Here is a 27,625-nt window from a genome sequence, read left to right on the forward strand (position 1 = left end):
GGTGGTACTTTTCCTTCCCCTTGATAACTGCTGCCTTACACAAGGTCTAGGTAAGCAGATGGCTTTCCTAAGTGATGTTCATAATGGGGTTTGTTTTTTTTAACCTCCCAATACACGAGGATTGGGGTGTGTGGATATGATTAATGCAGGAAATAAAGTTAATGCGGCTTTTCCAAGAAATGTGGCTGTTTAATTGAAAGATGGCCAGACACCTTGTTTCTGTGAAAGGATGTGATCTTAAAGATGCATTATATTATCTACTTATCATAGCATGGCACCTGGTTTTTTTCCTGCCATCCCTCAGTAAAATCACTTGGGGTAGAATGCATTAAAACAATGAAAACAGAAAGTATATAGAAGCTGCATAATGAAACAGGAGGAACAATGAAGGCAACCCATAAATTCACCAGTATGAGTGATGACTTGCTTTACATGTTAAAAACAGCTAGGCAAATTAAAAGGCATTTCCCTGGTGCTAAAATTACATAAAAAGAACTTAAAGAGTAAAGGCTCCCTGGGAAGCATATTTCTCAGGTGAGGCATCTCCCAAGTCACCACTCATATAAAACTTCAGATAGAGGAGGGCCTTAGATGATGATCCCAGACTTTGAGCAGATTTGTGTGGTAGAATGCTGTCCTTCAGGTACTTGGGTCCCAGGCTTTTTAGAGCTTTATATATAATCACTAGCTCTTTGAAATGTCTTTGGCAACAAACTGGCATCATTTGTAGGGTTAGTGTTAGGGTTAGTGGTGAGATATGTTGGTACGGATGCAGCTGCTTCACTGTATTGCTAACTAAAGTTTTCTAGGGCTTTTTCAAATGCATGTACATTGTATTGCTGTAATCTGAGCTGGAGGCAATAGTGCTACTTGAAAAAAAATATTTTCAGAGTTGGCTGATTCAGAGCTATAGTCAACTTACTAACATGCAAATATTATTCTAGAGTGTTTATATGTAATTATGGGCATCGAGGATTTTAGACCTTCATATAATAAATATAGTATTTTCATGCATTGAATAAAACTTGTACTCTTTAGGATATCATTGCATTTCTAAGCCTGTCTCTACCACATTTTGCTAGGAAGCAGTTCCCACTGAGATCCTCAAGAATGTCTTCTGAATAAATTATGTTTAAAATCTGGCTGCCAGTTTTAAAACCTTAACCGAGGTAAAACAAAAGCAGAATTTATAGTTTCCTTTGCTTTTCAGATCATGTTTTTATTTGTTTCAATCTTCAAACAGGACACTGATTTGAAGAAAACAGTTGATGAGAGTGCACGGATTCAGAGAGCTTACAGCCACTATTTTGATCTGATCATTGTGAATGACAATCTAGACAAAGCCTTTGAAAAATTGCAAACCGCTACAGAGAAGCTGAGGACGGAACCACAGTGGGTTCCAATTAGCTGGGTATACTGACAGTTCTTTTTGAAGACTGGTGTAAGCACCAAACTAGGCTTTCTGCACATCATAAACATTATACCGATAACACATTGTACAGAGGTGCCAGTCACTAACAGCACCTGATGCATTTGTATTCTGTGTATATTTAGATAATGGTATGCTATTCCAAGTTTTTATACAATATATTGAAGGGAAAGTGTACTTAATATGTAATTTATTTTAATTTTTCTAACTTTTTACAAATCTTTCTATTCATACCACATGAAGGAAATGCGTTGAAGCATTTTTATAAATGTTTTGATTTACTACTTTGCCTTTTACTCATCTAAGGAACATTCACTTCTACATCTGGTCTTACATTTTCACTGTGATAAGGAGAAAAATACTTGAAAAAATGTTGTTGTTTTTTGTAAAACTCTGTTTAAATCAAGTGTTTTATCTGGCTGGTTTTTTCTTATTTAGAAGAAGACACTAATCCTTATCCTAATAAACATGTATCTCTCCTTGACGTGATCAGAATTTTCAATACTTAAGCAACCAGCACTGAGCCATGTTACTGACACCTTTTTGCTTAATGTTTATAGACATGTTTTGCAGTTGTCTTGTCTTAGGCAGATGTACTGTAGACTTCCCTGTATATCTTTTTACTGAAAGTAAAAGCAATACCTTGAACTTTCCCTAGGAGGCTGCTCTGGAGAGCCAACATTTCTACCCATTAGAAACAAGTATTACTGTCTGAGTTATGTAATGTGATTCATTGTGTTTGGGATCATGGTGAAATAGCCTAAGAGAGCCTTACAACACAGAACCTTGCAGTGAGGCTCAGCATGTAGGATGTTTGTTCTCACTTGTGAAAAACCATTGCTTTAAAATAACAGAACCTGCTCCTTTACAATGACTTTGCTCTGTATTTCTATATTGTTCTGTGACGCGCTTTTATTTTACGCCAGAATATTATGAGTGATTATGTGTGTTATGAAATATGACGTGATGGGACTTCTGAGCTACATGTTACCTTGTGTTATTCACCAAATAGCTTGTGAACCTAAAATTATTGTCAGTTCCTAAAAATCAATGTTATTTATAAGTGGGTTTATTTATGTTTTACAATCATGTTTCTTTTTCTTCCAGTGTTCATAGTAACTCTTCTCTTTCGGCAAAATTAATTCATCTACTAACTTAGGTTCATATTCACTTAAATACTTTTGCTGATGTATATTCTGTTTAATGAATATAAATGCAGATTGTCACTTGGACAGACTAGTCTGGTGACCATAGTTTATATTATGCTTGCTGTTGTAAATACGCCCATTCATCACTAACATGCTAGGTGCCTGAATTGGTTGTCATCTGCCATTTCATTTATTTTTTCCATGTGAAGGCAGGCACTTGGTTTCAGATTTTATTTTCAACACCAAAGTTCCATACATAGGATGCCAACAAAGGAGAAGCTTGGAAAAGGCTGAGACAGTGCAAACAAGTTCTTAAAATGTTTTATAATTTTTTTTGATTGTGCACAAGAAAACAGGGTTTGGATAGTTTTTACCTTATACAGAGACACGACGAGACACCAAAAAGGTATTATATATTTAAAACCTTTAAGGTATTTTTTTAAATACTTCAGTATATTTTGTAAATGTTATGCAGATTATTGCATACCTTTGTCTTAATTGCTGTTGCTACTTAAGATTTTAGCCTTTAACAATATAACATATTTTTTAAGAACTTCTATTATGTTAAATCTCTAGGCTACGTATTTGAAAAATGTATTCAGCTGAGACTGTGGAAAGATTATATTCCTGTGTGGTACCCAGAATGACACTTTAAAAGAGTATGTCTGCAGTTTTGATGCTGTTGTAGGATTAAAGGATGAGGCACAATGTGATGATTACTTTTGGTGGACAAAGCTGTGTTTAAATGGCACCTTGCAAGAGGTCAGTGAATCCTAACCTCAGATGTTAACTCCTGCTCCTTTGTTTTCCAGTGCTTCAGTAGGTTTGGTGCATCATCTTTGGACCAGCTTGAGCAAAGGAAGCCCAGGCTTTGGGGCTCTTCTTGCTCAGATTCCAAACATGAACTATTTTTGAGAGAGAGAATCTTAAGACTGAATAGCCACATAATCTGCTCCCTATCCTCTTAGCATTCTGTTCTGCTTTTAGCACAGTGGATGGGTATGGTTCACTTGGGTTGGAAAGCAGGAAGAGCTACTAGCAAATAGGTCAGAGTTTCATGAAAAATTAACAGGAATTAGATGTTGGTTATAAGTCCCACAAGCTCTGAAAATGGATAGTGCTGCCCAGGGGCAGTAGACGAAAAGAAAATGCTTGTCTTAACTGCTGCCCCTAAAGTCAGGCACATTGAGAGAGAGCTAGCGAGCTCTCTGGACATGCAGTTTTTATACTGTTACTGCTACTGTGGAGATTTTGGAAGAACTGGTTAAACTGTGTCATTAGGAGCAGCAATAGCCAAGCCATGGGTTGATCCTTTTGAGTCCAACCATGGTCCGGTGTGTGTTTGAAACAACATGTGTCATTGCCATTCTCCAGCAGGAAACAGATCTAGGAACAACTGTGTTTAACATGAAATCATGCCTTTTCACACGATGGCAGAATAAACTGACTTTTTGAACTGTGATGCCAAAGGAGGGTTGAGCTAGCTCCTCCCTAATTAATATTCAAAAAGTGATTTTACTTTCCACACCACAGTGCCACTAAATCAACTTTTGCTGTACTTGTACTTTAACATGTTGAGCTTGCAGCATTTTCAAATGTTGAGCCCGTGTATTGCTATCATACGTTTGGAGGGGAGAGGCAGATAATAGCAGCCAAAATCCTGGTCCTTCTGCTGAGGACAGTGCCATGGCGATGTGCTCAGTATTGTACTGTTGTTGTATCAAGACTTTTTAAAGAGAGGGGCCACAGCTCATTGGCTGATAATCTGCTTTGCATGCAAATGTACCAGGTTCAGTCCCTGGCACCTCCAGGTAGTCCTGGAAAGACTTTTGTCTGAACTCTCAGAGAATTGTTGCCAATGTAGCTACAGTCCAAGGCAGATGACCATTTGCCTCTGCAGTTTCCGGTGCATAATGATCCCAAACGATACTGGAAAGAGCACTTGCTACATTATGTGCTTTTAGGGGCTCAAGCTGGGTTTTTAAAAAATTGCTTCCCTCCCTTCTAAAGTGAGAAGAATGCGGGCAACTTCACATGTATTTTCCATTACCTGAGAGTAAGCACCAGTGAACTCAAATACATACATGCATGCATACATACATACATGGTTGTGCTCTACATTCTAATTACCCAATGAAGCCACTTGTCACTTCTGCCAAAACACAATTGCTTGCCGCTTTTTGTTTCATTTACTGAACTGCACATGATCAGCTGTGTGCCACCTATAGGTAAAGGGACCCCTGAGCATTAGGTCCAGTTGTGGCTGACTCTGGGGTTGTGGTGCTCATCCCGCTTTATTGGCTGAGGAAGCCGGCACACAGGTCATGTGGCCAGCATGACTAAGCCACTTCTGGCAAACCAGAGCAGCACACGGAAATGCCGTTTACCTTCCTGCCGGAGTGGTACCTATTTATCTATTTGCACTTTGATGTGCTTTCGAACTGCTAGGTTGGCAGGAGCAGGGACCGAACAATGGGAGCTCACCCCGTCGTGGGGATTCGAACAGCCAACCTTCTGATCGGCAAGCCCTAGGCTCTGTGGTTTAACCCACAGCGCCAACCCACAGCGCCACAATAAAAATAACATTGGTTTATCCAACTGCCTCTATTGGACATAGTCTAAAGTCACACAGATCAGCAGGAATTAGAAAGATGGGTAGAAATGTCCTACAGTAGTAGGTAAGTCTGGTAGAAAACAAATGGAACACCTTTAAAAGTGCATTGGTCATTTTACTACCCACCTTCAAAGAAATATGTGCTCAGTGTCTCTTGAGAGAGCTTTTTATTGAGGGATAAAAATCTGGCAATCTTCTAAAAGTGAACTGTAGATCTTAAGCCAAGTTATATGGTTGTATTTTTTTTAAAGAAAATGTTTTATTTTGAATTCCTTGGGTACTATGCAGTTCATTGCGCGATACAGAGTTTAATACTTGTACATAAGCTTAGAATGAGAATATTGGAATTCTGCTTGGAGTTTTTTCACTTGAAAAATTCACACCAAAATGTTGAGGATTGCAGACAATATGGATGAGGCTGATTCAGATCTACTCAAAGTTAAGTTTAGCTTATATACGGCTTTTTGTATGTATCCGGTTACTTGATCTTATGAACAACAGAGCTGCTATAGTGTTAAAATATTCTCAAGTAATTTGTAAATATATTGCCTGGGCCGTTTCCATATTATACTGTAACATAAGGAGTAGAAGGTATCTAGTGACAGACTATAAGTCTGCAATGTAAAACTACAAGGGTGGAGGTAGAGCCAGGGCAGGGCAGAAGGCATGGGAAATTGAGTCTAGGGGTTTTTGGTGAGCAAGTGTTTCCCTTTCTGCTTCACATCATGCAGTGATGCCTTAGAGATACATGTATCTCTTTGTCTTCAATGCAGAACCTGGAAACTTACTGGATGTGTATGCCAAAAACACAAATCCCTTTGCTTAAGTATGAGGCCCTGTTTCTCTTGTGCTAACAACTTTGCTACAGTTGTAATGAACTCTCTTTTTAGAAAATCTATGAATAAACTGAAGCCATTTAACCTTGGAGAAAACTACAGGAAGGTTGCTAGATCTTGCTTTAGGGGTCACAGATTTCCAAGCATGAGTTTTTCCTGGGAACTTTTTTTTTAGAAAGGAAAACCCAGCAACTTAAGGCTTCATAAAATAAAAAAAATCAAGTCTGAGTGAACTGTATGGACTAGAAATCTCAAAAGGAAGATGCAGTGGTATATCCAGGGTTTCAGTGCTTTGTTTTTATACTGTCTACAGATGCAGAAGAAACTATATGTCGGTACTGTATTTTATATAGGCTGTAGAATCTTTGGGAGGGTAGTGGCAGCTGCTTTCAAGAACTCCAGTGAAGTCTTGTGAGCAAGGGAGAAAGATGATCAAATGGCACAGATGTGCACAGAGTTCGGTATCAACTAGGAAGTCCATATTGGTTTTCACCCTGGGAATGATGATACTAGACGCAAGCAAAATTCATTGATGTAATGAAATAGTATGAAACTTGCTGATTTGAGATCTTGAGTATTTTTTTAAAACCTTGGAGCAAGGTACAGCATTCCATAAGCCGTAAGAAAGTTGTGTGGTCTAGCTGGGAGAAGTTAATCACAGTTTTGGCATCATTGAACCAAATTTTAAATATTTTCCCAAATTTAAATCAGAAGTTTTTGTCTTGGCTGTAAACTACTTTGGCTTACATTTTAAATTACAGTTCAGTGTTATGACTATAGCTGCTAAAGAGGAACTTTGTCATTATAAAAACTAAGTAAACAACAGCTATGAAGAGGATAAAACAGTTGGCCACAATCTAGTTATACCGGTAAGTGCTTTTTTTGTATTTAAAAGATCTATTAAAAAGTATTGAAGGGCTTTGCCTCCTATGGGTTTATTCTGTAGAATGCTATAGTGCAGCTTCTGTAGTAGACAGACAAATAGATTATTGCAGCTAGGAGAGTAATCTCCCCTTAATTTTCCCTACTGAATAGGCATAGGTTGGATCTGTTGTTTTGGCAGCACTGTGGCAGAAAACTTTGATCAGTCTTCCATGAATTAATTTTAACCTGCTTCTTTCAGTTTAAAGACAGGAGAAATGTGTCATTGAGGCTGTCCTAAAATAGCCATTCTTACATGCTACTAGAAAATTGGTAAGCTTTATCAATGGGCAGTGCACTGATCAGGAAAAACAAACCTTTGTACAGGCATCAGTATTCAAACTAACGTAGCACATCAACTGCCACTAACATGCATTTTTTATATTCAAGTCCTACACAACTGTACATTGTTGTTATTATTTGTATTTTATAAGGATAGATTCCAAAACTTTGAATTATGTCAAGGTTATACAATTCATAATTTAGATTGCTGGTACTTTTTAGGTTTTTATGAAGCATCTATCACTTATTATTTGGTTTCTGTATGTGCACTGAAGTTGATATGTATTATTTGTGCAATCTGATTAAACCTTGGACTTTAGTCCTCTTCAGGCCTTATTGCCCTAAGAGACAGCATTGGTAGAGGAAGGCGCTGTGTAGTTTAAGTAAACTTCTGTGGTGAGGAGACTTGAACCTACCTGGAGGCTTCCTATACAACTGAGAACCAGGAAAGTCAATGTTTGCAGTATCATGGGGAGCTTCAATGGAAGGAACAAGGCTCCTCGCTGCAGAAGTTTATTTCAATTGTGCAAAGGGCTGGAAGGATTTGCATGGCCTCAAGAGACAGAGCTAAGTGCACAGCCTTGCGGCTTTATTCTGTTCATGTTGCCTCACTGGGCAGTTACACCCGAAGAGGACTTTCGTTGATAAGAATTGTAAGATGTCCCTTGATAGCCTAATCCCAGAAAAATATTGTCTGGTGCATTGATCAATTTAGATTATTCTGATGGACCACGGGGAAATTGATTAACTGCTAAAGTAGTTCCATAGAACAAGGCTAAGTGCTACTCAGCTAAACAACAGTAACTTTTTTAAAAAACCCTCAATGTTTTCACGCTAAAGGCATATGTTGTTCTGTATAATTGTTGAAATGTACAAAGCTGTGAAATCCTGTTAACTCCTAATAAAGTATTTTTGTATATATGAAATAAATTTAATATTGGAAAAAGGGTTGCCTCGCAAGTTTTCCTAGCCCTTTCCTGAGTGCCTCTGACGGAATGTTGCTGAACATCATTTTGTAGGGTAAATGTCACCACTGAACATCACTGCTTTGCTGAGAAAATGGGGGAAGCAAAGAGGGGCCAGACAGAAATGTATAGATTAGCCATGCTAGTGAATTCCCTCTTTTATTGAGTAAAACATTGAATACGCCATCCCAGTTAATATAGGGCATGTTTCAAAACCTGATTGCTTTTTCCAAAGGTCTAAACCGTTTCAAAGGAAGGGGTGGAACCCAGATGAGCAGGATGAATACACAATGCTTCCTTATACTATGCCCACTTAGCAAAGACTTCTCCTTGCACCCCTAGATTTCTGCTAACACCTACATGATGTCAGAGATTAAACCAAGGGTCTTTTGCACTCAAAGCATGTGTGGCTACAACCTCTTCCTCAAGGAAACGGAATTGGGTCAGATTTGAAATGACTCCTTCCACAAAGATGTTTTGGATAACAAAACTCTCTAGTACAGGGATTTTCAACCTTTTCAGACCCAAGATCCACTTTTAACTGAAACATGCATTTGGAGACTCCTTTCTTAACTCTTTCACCATATATTTGCAATGCTGGTAGATCAGACCGAGACCCACTAAGTGGTCCCAACTCACTGAAGACCTCTGCTCTAGTATATACAAACGCTAACAAAGCAATAAAGCAAAGGCTGCTTATAGAACAAATAAATGCTTCTGAAGTAACCTCTGAGGAGACAAAAACTGAAGATGTATTTTAATATGTGCATTGCAGATGAAGCACCCTTGCATGGCTCTTCAATATTTTCATTTATACACTCCATTTCAACTTCTGCCATGCTCCAGTGGCACAGCCAATTTGCCCATGTTCCCATTGTAATGATGCAAATCAGCCAGGTCCAACTCTATTATGACAGATATTAAATACTGCCGTTAGTTATCCTATTAAACCACCCAGGCCGCTGCTTCAAGCCTGAGCTGTTTTACAGCCTAATGCATGAAGTCCATACAATGCTATATAGAGAATGATTGGGGAAAATCTGGGTTTCTTCATGGTTACAGCTTTTATGCAAGACTCGATCATCTCAAGGTTAATGTTTGATAATGCAAACAGCCTTTGTGCTATCTGAAACCTTTGGGTGTCAGCAAGGGGAGCTAGCGCTGGATCTGCAAGTGTTAGCGTGCCATCCGCCAAGGTCCTGTTAGGCTGTTCAGAGACAGAGAGAAAGAAAGGTTAAGAGGCATTTACAGTGAAATTTCAAGTGAACCCCTTCAGTAGCGAGGGTGGACTTAAAATATTTAGGAAGTGTCTAGAGAGAGTGCTGAACAAGGGTAAAGGTAAAAGGACCCCTGACCATTAGGTCCAGTCGTGGCCGATTCTGGGGTTGTGGCGCTCATCTCGCTTTATTGGCCAAGGGAGCCGGCGTACAGCTTCTGGGTCATGTGGACAGCATGACTAAGCTGCTTCTGGTGAACCGGAGCAGCACACGGAAACACCGTTTACCTTCACACCGGAGTGGTACCTATTTATCTACTTGCACTCTGACATGCTTTCAAACTGCTAGGTTGGCAGGAGCAGGGACCGAGCAACGGGAGCTCACCCCCGTTGTGGGGATTCGAACCGCCAACCTTCTGATTGGCAAGTCCTAGGCTCTGTGGTTTAACCCACACCTGAGTTCAAATCCCCACTCAGGCAGGAAACTCACTAGATGACCTTGTCAGGCAGTATAAGCCTATCCTAGGGCTCATGTAAGGCTATAATGGGGCTATATGTGCCAGGAATGACAGAGCCTCTGGCCCTCCACATGCTACTGATGAGAATTGTCAGCATCCTTGATTACTGGCCATGCCAGCCGCGGATGATGCAAGGGGCAAAGCCATGCTGCTATCGTGACTGCACACTTGCGATTGCAGGACTTACCAAGCAACACAGAGCGGGGACAACCTGGAGTTCGCAGCAGGCGCGAAGCAGGACAAGCGCATAATCAGACAGTTCTGCAGCAAGGAAATAAAGAGGCAAACCGAAACAAGGATGAAATTGAAAATTTTTACATATCATATCAGTGAAACAAGCCTATATGGAAACCTTAACAACGTAAACTCATGAAATCTAGAATTGGGGGACGGGGGGAGGGAATGAGAAAAATGATTCTTAAAAAAAAATATCAAGTAGCGAACAGCCATTGCTATTCTTCAGGAACCAGCAATAGCTTAACAAGTTTCCCAGCAGAAGCGAACATCTCTCTTCCAGCCTCAATTTACCCACCATCAACTTCACAGAATGTAGCAAACTGGCTTCTTGAACCAGGCAACTGAGCTTTGCACTCTCAATGCTGCTGCTCAAGACTGCATGCTATTTACTTCTATCACAGGAGAAAGCAAAATTGCTCAGTCAGCAGAGACTTTTAATCTCAGGGTTGAGGGTTCAAGCCCCACGTTGGGCGAAATATTCCTTCATCGCAGGGAATTGGAATAGAGTAGACAAATGATGTCACGGAAGGGAAGAAATGGCAACTGCTTCACACAAAATTTGGCCATTGACCCAATCTAGCCTACGGCTGTTGCCCATTTTCCAAAGTCTTTCAGGGTGGGTGTTTCTTTCCCACAGTTCTAGAACCACCAAGCAGCTAGTTTCTTTTTTCTTACTGTACCTGCTATAGCACTGAGGAGGATGTGAGCCGCTAAGAGGAGCTCCTTGTTGGAAAGTGGGTCCTGCAGGAACTGTTTGTTCCGTAAACGGATTCCAACAAGCTGTAAGAAATCCTCTATGTTTTTCTGCTCTGGTGGCTTTGACTCCACCATTACAAGGAGTTCTGGTTTGTCTTCTGTACATATATGGTCCAGCTGTAAAGAACAGACAGTGTTGATGGGGTGCTGAATATGGGACCAGAAATACATCAGCCCATGGGGGCGGGGGTCAAAAATCAGCTATTATTGCTTATAAATAAAAAGGAGAAAGTTTGTGTATTTGGAAAGAAAGAAAAAGATTACCACATCCTCCAGCTCAGTCACCATTTCTTCCTGAAGCAGAAAATCACAGAGTAGTTGGTATAAAGTTCCCTGCTTTTCCTCCGTTAGCTTCATGAAGGGCTGGAAATGGGTCTTGAACTGCAAGGCATCTTTCAGAGACAAAAGGGGACACACATTAAGCAACCACTTAATAGAAACCACACTGAAAGGGATTTGAAGGGACAAAACTTTCAACAGCATCTCAACCAAAGGTTACCAGTTCAATGAAACATTTTTTAAAAGCAGGGATGCGGCACCAGATGATATTGGACTGCAACTCCCATCATTTCTGTCCACTGGCCATGCTGGCTGGGGCTGGGGCTTGCAGTTTGGGGGACGACGACAAGATCTCCATTTCTGAATTAGAGCATTACTAAATATGTTTTCAAGGCGTAATAATACAATTTTTCCTGGGACAGAAATCACAGCGCAATGCCAAATTTGCCCTCCATTTGTTAACTACTTTGCACTCCACTTCTGTAGCCTGCACTGCACTAGAGAGATAAAACTCTGCAAATGGTTTAGGGGTGCGGGGGACTGGTGATGCTCCAGAAGTTGGACTTCAACTCCCATTGGCCATGCTGGCTGGACCTGATGGGAATTGGAGTTCAACATCTGGAGGGCCCCTGGTTCCTCACCTTTGTTTTAACAGCATATCTGTTCCTACTTATTGTTGTGCCTCTTCTTCATTAACAGAAACTTTTTTAAAAAAATGCTGAATTTGCCCTTTTTCACCCAATGCACCACTTATTTCTGGTTTTTTGTTTCATTTTAATAAATGCTACATCTATATACGGTAAATATATTGTACATGTTTTACTCAATTATGATTTATCAGGGTGTATATGGGGCAGCATTTATTTTGAAAACTGATTTCTTTCTAGAAAGAGGAAGCTTTTATGTGCAGAAAATGTATGAAGAGTAGCTAGCACAGTGAATGCCCGGAACTCAAACATAACTCAAACTGCAACATAAGTGCTTTTTCTGGATGCACTCAGCCAGTAAAAGAGAAAAACCCATAGTACATTCATGTACTATTCATTTATAGAGCAGATAATAAAACCTGGGATTGAATGGCAAATGAGGCCTAAATTTGGATCAGTTGCAAATATGTTTAAGGATTGCTTGAACTGGCTAGAGTAAGCCAATGAAATCAAGAAGCAGCCACAAGCCTTTGAAATAGTCACACAGAACAGCAAACTAGGAAAACAGTCATGGGGAGACTTTCAACAAAAATCACTTCAATTACAGCAATACAAAGAGATTCATTTTTTTCAATCAATTTACCTATTCCAAAGAAAGTCCTATTTTGTTTCATTGATTGAAAAATGGCTGATTTTTATCATAGCTCTGGAACTTGGGAACTTGGGGAAAAGACCACATTCAGAGGCCTTATGCAAAGGTGTTATGGAAACGCTTTGATGAAGCAGGAAAAGCAGCTACAAAGCTGTAAGGCAAAGCAAGCTGCAACCTGCTCTCCCCTGTCCTACAAACTAATTCTTTTTCTTGTCACAACTTTGTCTGACTAGACCTTAATTGGGCAAGATACAGCAAGCGCACACCAGCAACCAATTTTCGCTGCCCTAAATCTCAATTTGACCCTCATTTACAGCTTCTGCATCTACCTCTCTCATGGCTTTGTCAAGTAAGGCAGCGCTTCCTGGGCAAAAACAAGGTTCTGCAGGGTCAAGGTGCTAAGTAAGCCTCTGCTGGGGAATTTAATTAAGAAAATGTTTCCATGCTGTGCAACAAATGCTCTCAAAAAATTGCTATTCCATGCGTGCATCCTAAAACATTAATTTGGAACAGTTTGGAAGGGGCACAGCGTAGCCAAAATAGTTTGCAATTAAGTTCACGGCAAGGGATGATCTACCTTCCAAGCAGAACAGGGAGCACACGTTCCAAAGCACCACATTTTTACATTTGGTACCTTCACATGCCTTAACGGTTGCCCAGGAGAGGAGCCTATAGACCAATAGCATACTATGTAAAAGGAAACCACACCTTTAAAAATGTGTGCATAGAAAACGCTCCAGAAATATGGATGCAATTGTACAGAGCAACTTGGAGGTGGACAAAGGGGAAGATATAATTCGTTTCCCCTCCCAGTTTTTTGGGGGGGAATCCAAAGCAAACCCACATACGTACTTTGAGGGGAAGAGTGGTATAAATATATCCAATGGTGGGCACCAATCTCAAATCCATTGAGAGGATCTCAATTCATTGATAACAAAAAAAATCCTTGCCCAAATCCAAAACACCACCTCTTTATTTTGTACATATCAACGCGTGGAGCATGTGGCCTTTTCTACTCGGAGGGATAAGAATTTTATGAACCAGCAGCTGACCCCAGTGTTTCCCTCTCCATTTAACAGTAAGTTGCACAACACTGTCTTGCTCAGGCTAAGGGCTGGGTGTGAGGTTTGCTGCAATACCAATATAATTGTCTTTTTCTTAGGTTCAAGAGCTGGAAATACAGACCGGGAGGGGAATTTCAAACTCCTCTTTCCATGCTGCAGCAATCAGGTTGGCAAACTATCTCCAACACTCTTCTCCTACGCACATCCCAACGTTCCTTTGTGTACCCTGATATCTAAGAGCTTTTCAGAAGACCTATTTAAAACTGAAAACAGGTTGATCTCCCATTTTGTTCTTAATGTGAGCCAGGTTTTCTTTTGTACTTCTTAACACTTTCCACTCAGTCCTACCTTTGCTCAAAACACTTAATGGGGCATCACTGGGGACGGGGCCTGGCGGATTCTCACTATCGACAGCATCCAGAAGATGGGGGAAGAAAGAATATCGGAAAGCTGCAGAATGATAAGCCGTTCCTTCCATGCTCTCCCTTTCAAAGCCACCCTCTTGGTCATGTAGCAGGCAGAATTCTGTCAAACAGAAAGGGCTTGATTGAGTTATCCAGAAAGACTTTGGAAACACAGCAACAAAAAATTACCCAGCAGATGCCTTTTGATTACATGTTAGCCTGCCAAACACACACACACATTAAACTTTTCTTCCTGTGCGCCTGAACTTTTAGAGAGAAAAAGAAAACTGCTAAATTACTGCCCAGCAAGTCTTTAACTGGTTGGGAAGGAGGGCTACACAATCGTAGCTAATTAGCAAGTTTGCTAAAACATGGTATGTTTAGTTTACAGCTCCTCAAAGATATAAATGAGAATTGGATCCAAGTACCATGTTTAAATTTTTTTAACTAGTGAAGGTTGCCATGAGAAACATTTCCCTCCTGTCATGTTACGGTAAATAACACATCACACCACGAGACCCACAGTTATGTGAAAGAGATTGTATCTAACTGTCCATTTACTCGGCTGTCCATTCATCAAAATACACATTTGCTAATAGAAGCAAACTACTAGGATGAATACCGTTAACAGTTTTTCTGCTGTCACCCAAAGGAACTTAAGTCCTAGCGATTCAGGATTCATACTCCCTCTTTGTCCCATCTGTACAGAAAGACAGTGAAATGAAAACCTAAATATTGTGTGGCTTGCTATCATTAAGTACCGTTCCCATAGGATGGGCTACTTGACTACACACCTTTGGGTTAAGTTTGCTCTGCGTGGCCCACACAGAAATATGTGTAGATCTGCTTTTGACAAAGGATGGAACTGGTTAGATTTGGATCTGGCTCCACCTCTCCCCCTAGTGGACATCAGGCCGCACATACAGCCCAGCCAGGAAAGGACTTTGAGTCAAGGAAGTTTTTCCTGACTTTTCAGAGAACTCTTATGGAATCTTAAAGAGGCAGCAGCTAAACAACCCGCCCCTTTCTATTCAAGGTGTGATCTTTTTTGAAAAAGAGAGAGAGAGGGAGAGGGCGAGCACTTTTGAGTATCACAATCAATTCACTCTATGATTTATAAGCTTTTAGAAAATGCATATAGCAGTCAGATTGCAGCACTCTCATTTGCAGAAGGAAAAACTAAAATAATATTATATGCTTTGTTTCTGGATGCAGCTGCACCATACATTTAAAGCGCATTGCCTCTTCCTGTAGTTTGCCCCAGCACCCTCAACAAACTATGATTTCCAGGATTCTCTGGGGGCTGGGGGTGGAAGCCATGCTCTTTTAATTTGTAGTGTGGATGTGAACTTTCTTTTTTTTTTTTTTTTCATTGCTCAATTTTTATTCATATTGCACATATACACAGAAAAAACATAAACAAAAAATCCACCACATACCTTATACAAATTATATCCACTTCACAAATCATAGATAAAATACATGACTGAGTTAGTCTAAACCGAGCCTTGGACTTCCCTCCACTCCTTTGGTAAGTATCAAATAAATTATATAGTCGTGTACTTTTTACCTCTTTTACCTAGGTCTTTCCCGCTGTTAGAGTTATTTCAACCCCGCCAGTGTCACCTGAGATTTAGATTCCATATACGTTAAATATTTCTTCCAATTATCATGAAATTTCTGTTCGTCTTGGTCCCTTAATCTTCCTGATATTCTATCAAGCTCAGCATAATTTATCATTTTAACCTGCCAGTCACTTATGTTGGGTATTACTTCTGATTTCCAATTTTGTGCTAGCATAATTCTTGCAGCTGTCGTAGCATATAGAAACAAGATCTTATCGTCTTTTTTAATTTCATTGCCGACCATTCCTAACAAAAAGGCTTCTGGCTTTTTGGGAAATGTATATTTCAAGATTTTTTTAAGTTCATTATAAACCAATTCCCAAAAGCCTCTCACTTTGCAACATAACCACCACATATGATAGAGGTCGCCTTCTACCTCTCTACATTTCCAGCATCTTTTATCCTTCAACTTATAAATCTTCGCTAGTTTCACTGGTGTGTGATACCACCTGTAGATCATTTTCCACAGGTTTTCCTTTAGTGCCGTGCATGCCGTAAATCTCATATTTTTGTTCCATAGTTCCAACCATCTCTCAAAATCGATGTTATACCCAATGTCTATCGCCCACTTAGTCATAACCTCCTTCACCTCCTCATCTTTAGTGTACCACTCCAGCAAAATGTCATATATTCTTGACAGTGTTTTGTTCTTACCTTCAATAACTTCTACATTAAATTTAGATTTTTTTATCTTCAAATCCTACTTTCTTTTTGTCTTCTTTTAGCAAGTCATTTACTTGGTGGTATTGCAACCACCCTGTAAATAAATTTTTGATCTCTTCATATGGTCTAAGTTTAATCCCTTGATCTGTCTTCCAGGTTAGTTCTTCATAAGTGGCATTCTTCCCTTGCATGTTTATTTTTTTTATAGTTAACACCTCTATTGGTGAGATCCACCAAGGTGTCTTCCTTTCCAATATATTTTTATTTCTTTCCCATACTTGGAACAGTGGTCCCCTAAAAATATGATTTAGAAAGCCTCTATGAACTTTCACCTTTTCGTACCACAGGTACGAGTGCCACCCGTACCTGTTATTGAAACCTTCCAAGTCCAAGATGTCCCTATTTTCCAATCTTATCCAATCCTTCAGCCACAATAAACATGCTGCCTCATAATATAAACTTAGATCCGGTAGAGAGAATCCCCCTCTTTCTTTTTTGTCTACCAATATTTTCATTTTTATTCGTGGTCTTTTGCCTTGCCAGATGTATCTCGCTAAGGCTCTTTGCCACTCTTTACACTGCTTTAGACCTTTTAGTACCGGAATAGTTTGGAACAAAAATAACATTCTGGGGAGAACGTTCATTTTGATGACCGCTATCCTCCCCAGAAAAGATAACCTCAATCTCTCCCAGATTTCAAGATCTTTCTTAATATTCTTCCAAGTGACTTCATAATTATCCTTATATAGGTTAATATTTTTCGCTGAAATCCACACTCCGAGGTATTTCACCTTCTTTGCCGTCATAATTCCCGTCTTTTGTTCTAGTTCTGCAATATCTTCCTTAGTTAAATTTTTAGTCAACATTTTAGTCTTATTTTTATTAATCTTGAGGCCTGACACTGCTCCAAACTCTTCAAATTTTTGCAAGGCTTCTTTCATGCTATTTTTCGGGTCTTCTAGAGTTAATACAATATCATCCGCAAAAGCTTTTATCTTATGTTTTTTAGTCCCTACCTTAATCCCTTTCACTTCCGCTGCCTCTCTCAGTCTCTTAGTAAGTACTTCAAGTACTGTTATAAATAACAGAGGGGACAGGGGGCAGCCTTGTCTAGTCCCTTTGGATATGTCAAAAAAATCTGATGTTGAATTATTTATTATTAGCTTAGCTTTTTGTTCATTGTAGATAGCTTCTATACCTTTTCTAAATCTTTCACCCAGCCCCATCGTTTTTAGATTTTCTGTCAGGAAGCACCAAGAAACGTTATCGAAGGCCTTTTCGGCATCAATGAAAATCAAGGCAGCTTGTTTGTCTATTCTGGTTTCCAAATATTCTATGATATCTATCACATTTCTTACATTGTCCTTCAATTGTCTCCCTGGAAGGAAGCCCGTTTGATCTTTATGGATTCTGTTATTTAATACTTTTTTAAATCTTTCTGCCATTACATCCGCGAACAATTTATAATCATTATTTAATAATGAAATCGGCCTATAATTTTTCACCTCTAAGGCATCCACATCTTTTTTAGGAATTAATGTAATATAGGCTTCCTTCCAGGTGTTCGGGGTCTTCCCTTCTTTTAAAATATTGTTCATCACTTCACATAGGGTTGGGCTTATTTGATCACTTAATACTTTATAATATTTGGCTGACAGACCATCTGGCCCTGGCGCTTTACCAGTTTTCATCTTTGATATTGCCTTCCTTACCTCCTCCTCTGTAATCAGCTGATTTAGTAATTCTTTTTCTTCGGTTGGTATCTGTTGTAAATGATGTTCTTTCAGATAGCGTTCTATATCATCGCCTGTCTCCTTACCTCTTTTATATAAATCCTTATAGTATTTCTGAAACAACCTTTTTATTTCATTTGGATCTTCCACTATCTTATCTCCATCCCTTATCCTACAGATCGTATTTTGTTTTTTTCCTTTCTCTTAGTTGCCAGGCCAAATATTTCCCTATTTTATTAGCAGATTCAAAACTCTTCTGTTTCAACATTTTAACTTTCCACTCAATTTCCTGGTTTACTATCATAAAAAATTGGGCTTGTAATAACTTTATCTTTTGTTTTATAGTCTCATCACCTGACTTAATAGTTAATTGTCTTTCATTCTCCATTAGCTGTACTAAAATCTCCTCCTTCTTTTTCTCTTTTTCTTTTCTTTGGTGGCTGTTTTTCTGAATTAGAAAGCCCCTCATGACGGCTTTCCCCGCGTCCCAAACCGTTTCTAAAGCTGTCCCTTTATTTAAATTCCACTTGAAATACTCTTCAATCGTTTCTTTTGCCTTAATCACTATCTTTTGATCATTGAATAGAGATTCGTTCATTCTCCATCTAAGTACTCTAACTTCTTTTCCCTTTAACTCTAGATATACTGGGTTATGATCGGATATAGTCTGTGGCAGAATTTCAGATTTGATTAGATTCTGTATCAATTCCTTAGTGATCCAAATACCATCTATTCTCCCCCAACTCTGATTAGGATTTGAGAAGAAAGTATATTGTTTTACAGTAGGGTTTTTGAATCTCCACGCATCAATTAATCCCATATTATCAACCAAATCAAAAAATGTCCGCGGTAGCTTGCCTTCCTTAATCTCTTGTTCTCTTGTTGATCTATCCAGGTTTGGTGACACCACCCCATTGAAGTCACCCATTACTATCATCTTTTGATCCATCCATTCTGTTAACTTGATACCTAATTCAGAGAAAAAGACTGCTTTTCTGTCATTAGGTGCGTATAGTCTGACGACAATAATCTTTACTCCTTGAAACATAATCTGTACTACAATCATTCTCCCTTGTTCATCTTTATATAGTAATTTTGGATCAAGTTTTTCCTTTATATATAGAACCACTCCTCGTTTCTTAACTCTATCTGAAGCCACAAAATCCAATCCTAATCTCTTATTGCTTAAAATTCTCTTATGCTTTCTTATTACGTGAGTCTCTTGAAGGCAAATTAAGTCGAGATTCTTTTTTAGTAAAATATGTGCAATCTGATTCCTTTTATTTTTATTGTTAAGTCCGTTCACGTTCCAAGTCAGAGCTTTTAGAGCCATCACTTGTATGCAAGTAATAGGATATCAAGTCTAGATTAAATCTACTGTTTTTTATCGTCTATCTCTTCTCCTTCCCTCTCTTCTCCTGAATTTATCTCCCTCTCTCCTTCTCTACTCTCTCCGCCTCCGTCCCCACTCCCCAGTCGTTCACCCTCCTCCTCCCCCCCCCTACCATCTTTCCGAGTTCTTTCTCATATCTTCTTGCGAATTTTTCTAATTCTGAAGGGTTGGACAGTTTGAATCTTTTTTCCTTAAAATAAAATGAAATTCCTTCCGGAAATTCCCATCTATATAGGATCCCATTTTTCTTCAGTTGGTTAGGTAATTTTTTATAAGCATCCCTCCTTCGAAGAAATCTCGAAGGAATCTCTTTGTATATGATAATTGGGTTTCCTCCAATATATAACCTTTTGTTATAATTCTGTTTCAGTATTTCATTTCTCATATCCATCGAATTGAACATAACTAATACATCTCCTGGCAGTCTTTTCCCCTTGGCTTTTGCTGACTTTGTTTTTATCCGGAAAATATTTGCCAGAATGGCAAATATTTCTATTTAACCAGATTCTTCCTTTCTATTTAACCAGATTGCCAGCTCTTTCACCATTTTAAATCTTAGGTTTTCATTTATCTCCTCTGGGATCCCTCTAAATTTCAGATTAACTTGATTCTGTCTCATCTGGGTCATTGCCATACTATCCAACAATTCTTCCTGTACTTTACCTATCTCCTTAACTTCTACTTTAATCCTGTCCAAGTCCCTCTTACTATCCTTTGTGTCTTTTTGCACCGTTTTCATTGAGTCCTCAAGCACCTTGGCTCTTACCGATAGATCTTTAACTTTTCCTGTTAATTCTCCCACCACACCCTCCAATCTTTTATCCAACGTATCTTGTACTTCCAGTAGTTTTCTTTCAATATATTGCTCATTATGCTTAAATTCCTTCCTTATCTCAACCATTAAACTGTCATAGTCCTTGATTTCCCTCCCCTCCTTCCCATCTTCTTGTCTGGATGGCCTCCTTTCTGGTGGCGTTCCCACCCCCTTTTTCATATTGAAAACTCTCCCTCCCCTGGCAGTCACTGAAACCACCTGCTGGCTTTCTCTGTTCTTCTCGTAGATTCCTTCCGAACTAGTCCCCACCGCACTCACACTGTGGTGCCTTATAAACTTTCCAAGTCCTAGATCTATTATCTTCCGTAAGGTCTCACGGCCAGTTATCTCTCTCCCCGCGCCACACCACGACTGTTCTCATAAGTTACTGGTTATCAGCCGTTGGGGGGGAGGTTAAGAATAAGGAGGTACCATACCAAGGAAAAAGAAGAAGCCTATTGGGAGGATAGGAAAAAGCGATCAAGGTAAAGGAGGTAATCAAACAATGGGGAGAGGCAGAGGATGACCAAAATATCAGCAAGTGGCACAGAGCAAAAAAATACACAAAAAAAGAAAGAGAACTTGCAGAGTTCACCAAAGTTGCTGAGACCATTGGCTTGAGTCCCAGTGACCAATAGTCCCTGGAACTTAAACAAAGTGTGGGGAGAGTCTTAATCCAAAAGCAGGCACATGGGTGTGGGGCAGGACCAAATTAGGACGTCTCCTGAGGGAAGAAGCTTTTATATATGGCAAAAAGTCCTAACCCACCATCCTGATTACGCTTTCCGCCTTTCCAAAAGTTCTCAATCTCTTTCCGCTGTAGCAGTAAATTAATCTAGAAAACCCCCTCTTCTTCAGCCAAAATGTTAGTTTATATCTCTTTATGTCGGGGAAAAGAACAAGAAGTGAGGTGTTGATACGAAAGCTCAGTGTTTTCTCCAAACAAACAAATCTCTTTTTCTTCCCAAACGTCACTGGAAGGGCGCTGCCTCTCCGCGTCTTCCTCCCTCCTGCTGCTGATCTGTTTTTCACTCTTTTAACTGGCCCAAGTAGAATAGCAGTTTCTGTCCTTTGTTCCAATATGAGAGGTGTAAGTAACAAAGAGGTGTAAATAATAAAATCTCTGAGCGTATGCTGCTAGACTCAGACCATGTTCACAGACGGCATGCAAAGGGGTTAACTGCCAAGAAACCGCCCCTGCAATCTCCTCCCGGTCGTTAGCACTGCTATCTCTCCAAGTTGAACAGAAAAGTTCCTTTCACTTCTTTCTAGTCCCTTAAGATATTTTCATTTGTTACTTTGCCTCAGAGTCCTTATAGTTTGTATCTGAGGTCTCTCTTCTACAACCACTTAGCGGCAGTTTTTTTATTTTTCCCTCTCTCCCAGCCTTACGTTGTACTCCATTTTCTCTTACCGCCGGTAGTGGATTCCTTCGCCTTTTGCCTCTCGTAATCCTTTTACGCTGGGTTCCTCAATTAATCTTTCTGTCAGCTTAGTTGGTTTACTTTATCCCAGTTTTATGACTGTTGTCGGAGGATCACCGCTTTCACACGGAGCCTGAGGCTTCACAACACGGAGTCTGTTACATCCCCTTCGTGCTGCAGCTCAAACCCTGCTAAACCTTTTAATTTGTAGTGTGGATGTGAACTTTCTAAATGAGTGGGAGTGGGTTTTTTTAAAAAAAAAATAATTTTTATTGGGTTTTTACATTTTATAACAACAAACACACACACAAAGACAAAAACACACAAACACACAAATACAATTACATACCCTAATTTTCTTTACCCACTTTCATTGACTTCCCCCCACCCCCTCCTCTTACATCCCAGTTCCAAAATTAATTCAGCAAGTTCTTACCTAACCTCTTAAACATAATTCATATTGTTTTTAAAAATTAAATTCTTTTTGTTTATCTATATTCAACTTATCCAATTCTCTTATAATCATTAATTTCTTTTTTTTTAAGGTCGATCTAACTTCCCTTCCACAAATTTTCCCTTTATTATATTAGTTATAGGTCACATTGACCAAGTAAAACAAATCATAACATTTTATAGTTCTATTCTCTCTCCCCCCCCTGCCCCGGTTTCTGTCCCTTCCCAGACAAATGTCCAAAAAACAGACAAAAAATAGTTCTTAGCCCGGATTCCTCACGTCCGAGGCGTCTGATTCTCTGTCAGTCCCTCTCTGCCAACTATATTGGTAATCCTCTTTGTTGGTCCTAAGACCCCGAAGGAGTTCAGTCAGAGTCACATCATATTTTCTTTCATCCAGAATGTTAAAGAGTGTTTGCTGTGAAGGACCATCTAGTTTTCCATACTCAAGAGGAAAGTCCCAATCATGTTGCTTTATTCTTTTTAGTTTTAATATTCCAAGTACTCCAGGGACTTCTCTCTTCTTCTTTCTCATCTTTCGCAGGTTTGTAATCCAAAGGTCTTCTTGCTCATACTCTAACAATGCAGATTCCTGGTTGATATTTTCCACTTGTAGTGTCTGAACTCCTTCTTTCTTCTCTGTCAATTCCAAAGGCATCTCTTCCTGCTCAGCTGCAGAGTTTTTGTCATACGTCTCCTTTGTGCATTCAGCAGAGTTGTTTGTTTCGGAATTCAAGGTCATAAAAACTTTACTCAAAGCCATACTCTGCTCCTGCAGGATTCCCACGAGAAAGAACATTTTTTCTATCTCCGCCAGTAATTTTCCCTCTGCAGCCATTGTAATGTCACTAATTCCCCCTAGGGGGCTTTCAGTTATTTAGTAGTCCTTTTCCAATAATCTGTTACTTTGTTATTATCAATACTTTGTTTCCAATCGCCTCAGTTCAAATGTATCACCTTTAATTCCAAGAGTTGTTAAATAACAAAATTCTTTACTTTGTCCGTCCGTTTGACAGCTTCTTTGACAGCTGTCAAACTCCTTTCATTTCTTCCTCCGGCACCCAAATAGGACACTCCCGGGTTTTTTGGGGGGGATTACACACAAAGTTCCAAAGTTCCCTTTCTCTCCAGCACAAAATCTTCTTCTATCAAATTTGTGAAAAACTTTTAAATCATCAAAACAGTATTCATTCCGCCTTAATTCTCCGTTCCTTGCTTTAAATCGTCTATAAGTAGAGGGGGTGCGGACTTCCCTTTAACACATCCCCCGATCGTGCCGAATTCACAGGATAAAATTTTTAAAGTCCAAATTCCACTACTCACGGGTCCTTTGTTATCCAGTCCAAATTTTGGGAAGAAAGTCAGCGCTCTCCGGCCATGGCTTGCGGCTTCGCTCCACTGAAGTAGCGGTCTACTCTCAGCACCACGCCACTCTCCGTACCCTCTCCGTAGCCTTTAAAAAGGCTCTTCGTGGGTCGGGGAGGGCGCTTAAGGTGCCCACCGAGTCACCAAGTCCGCAGGCTTCCGCGCCTGCGGTTTCTGAGGGTCCCCGTGTCGCCGGCACGGCAAGACCCGTCTTCAGTAGAGCCGATTCCCTCCGGAGCTCGGAGGGAATCCGCCATTAGCCGTTCGCGCTAACCCGGAAGTCCCTAAGTGGGAGTGGTTTTTGGAGGCCCTCTACCTCAGTGCTGGCCAAACTTGGCCCTCCAGCTGTTTTGGGACTACAACTCCCATCATCCCTAGCTAACAGGACCAGTGGTCAGGGATGATGGGAACTGTAGTCCCAAAACAGCTGGATGGCCAAGTTTGGCCATCACTGCTCTAGTTCAACTCCTTCGTCTGAAAAAACTCAAGAGCTAGAAGATCCCTCGACAGATGATAGCTTTCCGCTGGCTCTGTTTAAAGACCCCTAGCGAGGGAGAGTCCATCATTCATCTAGGTAACTGATTCCATGTCAATTGCGTAGAAAACAAATTCTCATCAGAGCCAGAGTTAACAACATGGATGTTTTGAGAAACGGATTTATGAGAAAATGGAAGAGATTTCACTTTACCCAGCACTCTTGCAAAACTGCATGAAATCTGCATGAAGATAACAGCAGACTTAAGGATAAATGTGAGACGGGAGGAGCAACGCTAACTGTCAACTTTACAGCCCATGCTCGGAATTAAAATATAACTGTTCCACATCCATATCCCTTCTCACTGAATTGAGGACATGTATAAAAAGGGAAATACAAACAGAGCACCAGGAAGGAAGCATTTCAACAAAGATAAAAAGGCCGCGGCCACGCAAACCTCTGCGCTGGAGAATGAGATGAAGGAAGCAATTGTTTGTGGAGCTGCTGGCATATTAAAAACCCTTAGAGACCCAGGCAAGCAACACAGCAAGATGGGGGGGGGGGGAGAGAGAGCAATACAAATTAAAGCTATTCCCAAGAGTAATGAGACTCTGCCATGGTGCTCCTCGTGCCTCTGCTAAAGCTAATAAGAGCTGGCTGCGAACATTAGGAAGAGATATTGGTAACACTATTGAATTAACTTCTGTTCCCAGGGCAATCTTATCTAATAATGTCCCAAGCGAGTAAGTCTGTCTGGAAGCCTGCATTATCCTTCTGAACTCCAGGATCAGGCAGGAGGAAAAGATATCTTCATAAGCCAGATAGGAAGCAGCGAGGAGTAAGTGGCATCTGGACCTGTGATCCAGATCTGCACCATACGAAAAGCAAATTTAAAACTTATTGCCTAACCAAGAATTCTGGGAACTGCAATTTACCTCTCACAGAGCTAGTTTGCAGGACCTTTAACAAACCGCAGTTCCCAATATTCTTTTTTTTTAGGGGCGACGACGAAATGTGCTTTAAATGTAGAGTGTACATACAGCCAACGGACCTCCCCCCAAATATCAATGTGGACAAACCATATCATAGCTGGTCAACTGTCCAAGTTTCATAGCTATGTGATATCGGTAGTTGTTAGAGCACTGCCCTTCCCACTCTTCCTAAAGCCTATTTGCATGATAACAATTCCCTAATTCTAGCTGGCAAAAAGGCACTGTGTGTTCCATGCTGGCAAAGCCACAAAGAAATATGGGCTGTGGTTTGCTAAGAGTTATAAAGCACTCAAGAGCCACATGTGCTACCAATACTACCAGATGCATTCCCAGAAAGAGCACTGGAAATTAAGGAAAACATAGAAGCATAAAGCAAAGCACCCCCTTGTGAGCAGATACGAGCTACCCTGAAATTCTGTGGCAAGGATTTACTTCTACCCCACTTCGATATATCAATTTGCAACCAGAGGCTCACTGTGGATGCAAAGTGAGCAAGAATCTGAGATGGGGATTGTACGTGAGCCGAGACTGTGTTCATACACATTCTGGCCATTTGGAGGACATCTTAATGGGAAGGGCTACAGAGAGGCAAACTTACTTACCGGTAAATATAGCAAACAGAAGAAGTATTCCAAGAGCATTGCAACAGTATAAAGGAGATGATATACCAAGGGTACAGATGGTGCTAATCCAGAACTCTAGACTTGGTCCTTTTTGCAATTCAATGGGAAGAAACAGAATACAGTGGTACCTCAGGTTACATACGCTTCCGGTTACAGACGCTTCAGGTTACACACTCCGCTAACCCAGAAATATTACCTCGGGCTAAGAAATTTGCTTCAGGATGAGAACAGAAATTGCATGGCAGCAGCGCAGCGGCAGCGGGAGGCCCCATTAGGTAAAGTGGTGCTTCAGGTTAAGAACAGTTTCAGTTTAAGAACGGACCTCTGGAATGAATTGAGTATTTAACCCAAGGTACCACTGTATGGAAAACTGATCGATCATCATGCATGCAATAATCCCTTGTGATTTGCTGCCATAAAACTTTACTACACAAGTCAATAAAACTTTTATGGGCCCAATTTGAAGGGAGTTATTCTTTGCTCAAGTTGCTGGGCACCAAGGAAAGAGATCAGGAACGCCCTTCTGCTATAGCGTATTCTCCCTGAATAGTGGAAACAGTTTGCCTTGCAGCATCTACGTTCCCATGCTGACATACTTATTTCACTAGCTCCTGCGGGAGGAGTGACTAACTGGGTATTAGAGGAAATATGGTTTGCTTGATGACACACTTCGTTCACTAGACATCCCCCCATGAGGTAGGGTTGTGGACTCTTGTTCTGCGGCAGACCCCACATAAAAGCATAATAAAACATTAAAAACTTTCCCTATACATAAACTGAGATAGTGGAGACATCCATCTTATATGACGCCTGAGAGATAAGATCACCAAATACCAAAAAGGGCAGGGCAGCAACGAAGAGGACAGAAGTTAATAATCCCAAGGGTGTTGCACTTGTTATCTCGATCAAACAAACCATTCCAATAGGGAGAAGATATAGAGGCTGGAAATGTTAATATTTTATCATTAATGTTCATGCTTAGTTGTCATCTCAAGATCTGTGCATACACACAAGCACTCTATCAAATTATATCCATAGTGTTAAAATTGATATGTGGAGATGAACCAGAATATCTTGACAACTACAGCAACAATAATATCTGCTCCATTCTCTTATATCAGCCAAACAAAACTCCTATGCTACCACCCATGAACATTGCAAACCAATGAGGTGCTTGAAGGCTTTGCATTTAACCTGCCCCTCAGATGGATCTTTTCACTGGCCTTTTGCCAATGTCAAATGAGTTCCAGGCAAGCCTATAAGGATGAGCAAGTGGAAGAGGATCATAAATGGTAGAAAAGAAATTCTGTCTGAAATCACTGCAAACTAGATCCCCAGCAGGCAAGGGTCAATTCAGGCATCAGGTCCTTCAAACATCAATTCCGACATGGACACATATAAGTCTGAGGCACTGCAGGTCACCAACTCTGGAGGGACGTAATGAGGAAACCTTTGATTCCTCTCACTGGTTCAGGGATGGGGAACGTCTTGCCCACAGGCCAAACTTTGCCTGCCCACAAAGCCATTTTGGGCAAGCCACACCTACTCACCCATCCTACACCTACAAAGCCCCCTTGGGCAGCTTCTGAAGTGCCCAACCACCACTTGGTTGTTGGGAGCTTCTAAAGCATTGTACAAAGCAGAATTGGCCAGGGAGGTCAATCCTGCATGGTTCGGGTGAACCCAGTGTTAAATAGGATAGAAACCTCTGCTAAAATGAAGTTCTCCCCTCTGTTTCAAGCAGTGTTTTCAACGCAACCCCATCCTGAATCCTGCTCAGTTTGAATGTGCTGTAAAGTCCTCAAGTTGGGGCTTCAAAGCACCTTCACAAGCACCTTCACAAGTCATGCTAAAATAGCTTTTTCCTTCCTTGTATCAGCAGAGCAGCAACAGCTAAAATGAAGGGAAAGACCTTCATTATAGCCACACCTTGCTGCATGCAAGGTGCTTCGAAGTCCTGACTTTGGAACGTCAAAGTGCCAAACTACCTGACACCATTATGAGAGCCAGCCCACTCATGGGGCAAGGTGGCAGGGTTGATCTTCCTTCTCCTCCTGTTGTTCCTGATGTAGATCTTCCCTGATATGGAGAAAGCCA

General features: G+C 40.4%; 2 protein-coding genes across 11 annotated transcripts in view; one reads left to right on the forward strand and one right to left on the reverse strand.

Annotated features, from left to right (window-relative positions):
• PALS2 (protein associated with LIN7 2, MAGUK p55 family member) overlaps nt 1–8,176 on the forward strand; it is a 37,855-nt gene extending 29,679 nt beyond the window's left edge. For all 7 annotated transcript variants that reach the window (XM_081882162.1, XM_081882167.1, XM_081882163.1 and 4 more), the window contains one exon: nt 1,244–8,176. In XM_081882162.1, coding sequence (XP_081738288.1) covers nt 1,244–1,420 — 177 coding nt within the window. In that variant the 3' untranslated portion in view covers nt 1,421–8,176. The remainder of the gene's footprint in view (nt 1–1,243) is intronic.
• A 749-nt stretch (nt 8,177–8,925) lies between these two features.
• GSDME (gasdermin E) overlaps nt 8,926–27,625 on the reverse strand; it is a 35,512-nt gene continuing 16,812 nt past the window's right edge. For all 4 annotated transcript variants that reach the window (XM_081882218.1, XM_081882219.1, XM_081882221.1 and 1 more), the window contains 5 exons: nt 13,913–14,089; nt 11,187–11,314; nt 10,847–11,039; nt 10,117–10,190; nt 8,926–9,402 (listed from right to left, as the gene is read on the reverse strand). In XM_081882218.1, coding sequence (XP_081738344.1) covers nt 9,163–9,402; nt 10,117–10,190; nt 10,847–11,039; nt 11,187–11,314; nt 13,913–14,089 — 812 coding nt within the window. In that variant the 3' untranslated portion in view covers nt 8,926–9,162. The remainder of the gene's footprint in view (nt 9,403–10,116; nt 10,191–10,846; nt 11,040–11,186; nt 11,315–13,912; nt 14,090–27,625) is intronic.

Source organism: Podarcis erhardii (genome assembly GCF_964252035.2).
Source record: "Podarcis erhardii genome assembly, chromosome: 12".
Lineage (NCBI taxonomy): Eukaryota > Metazoa > Chordata > Lepidosauria > Squamata > Lacertidae > Podarcis > Podarcis erhardii.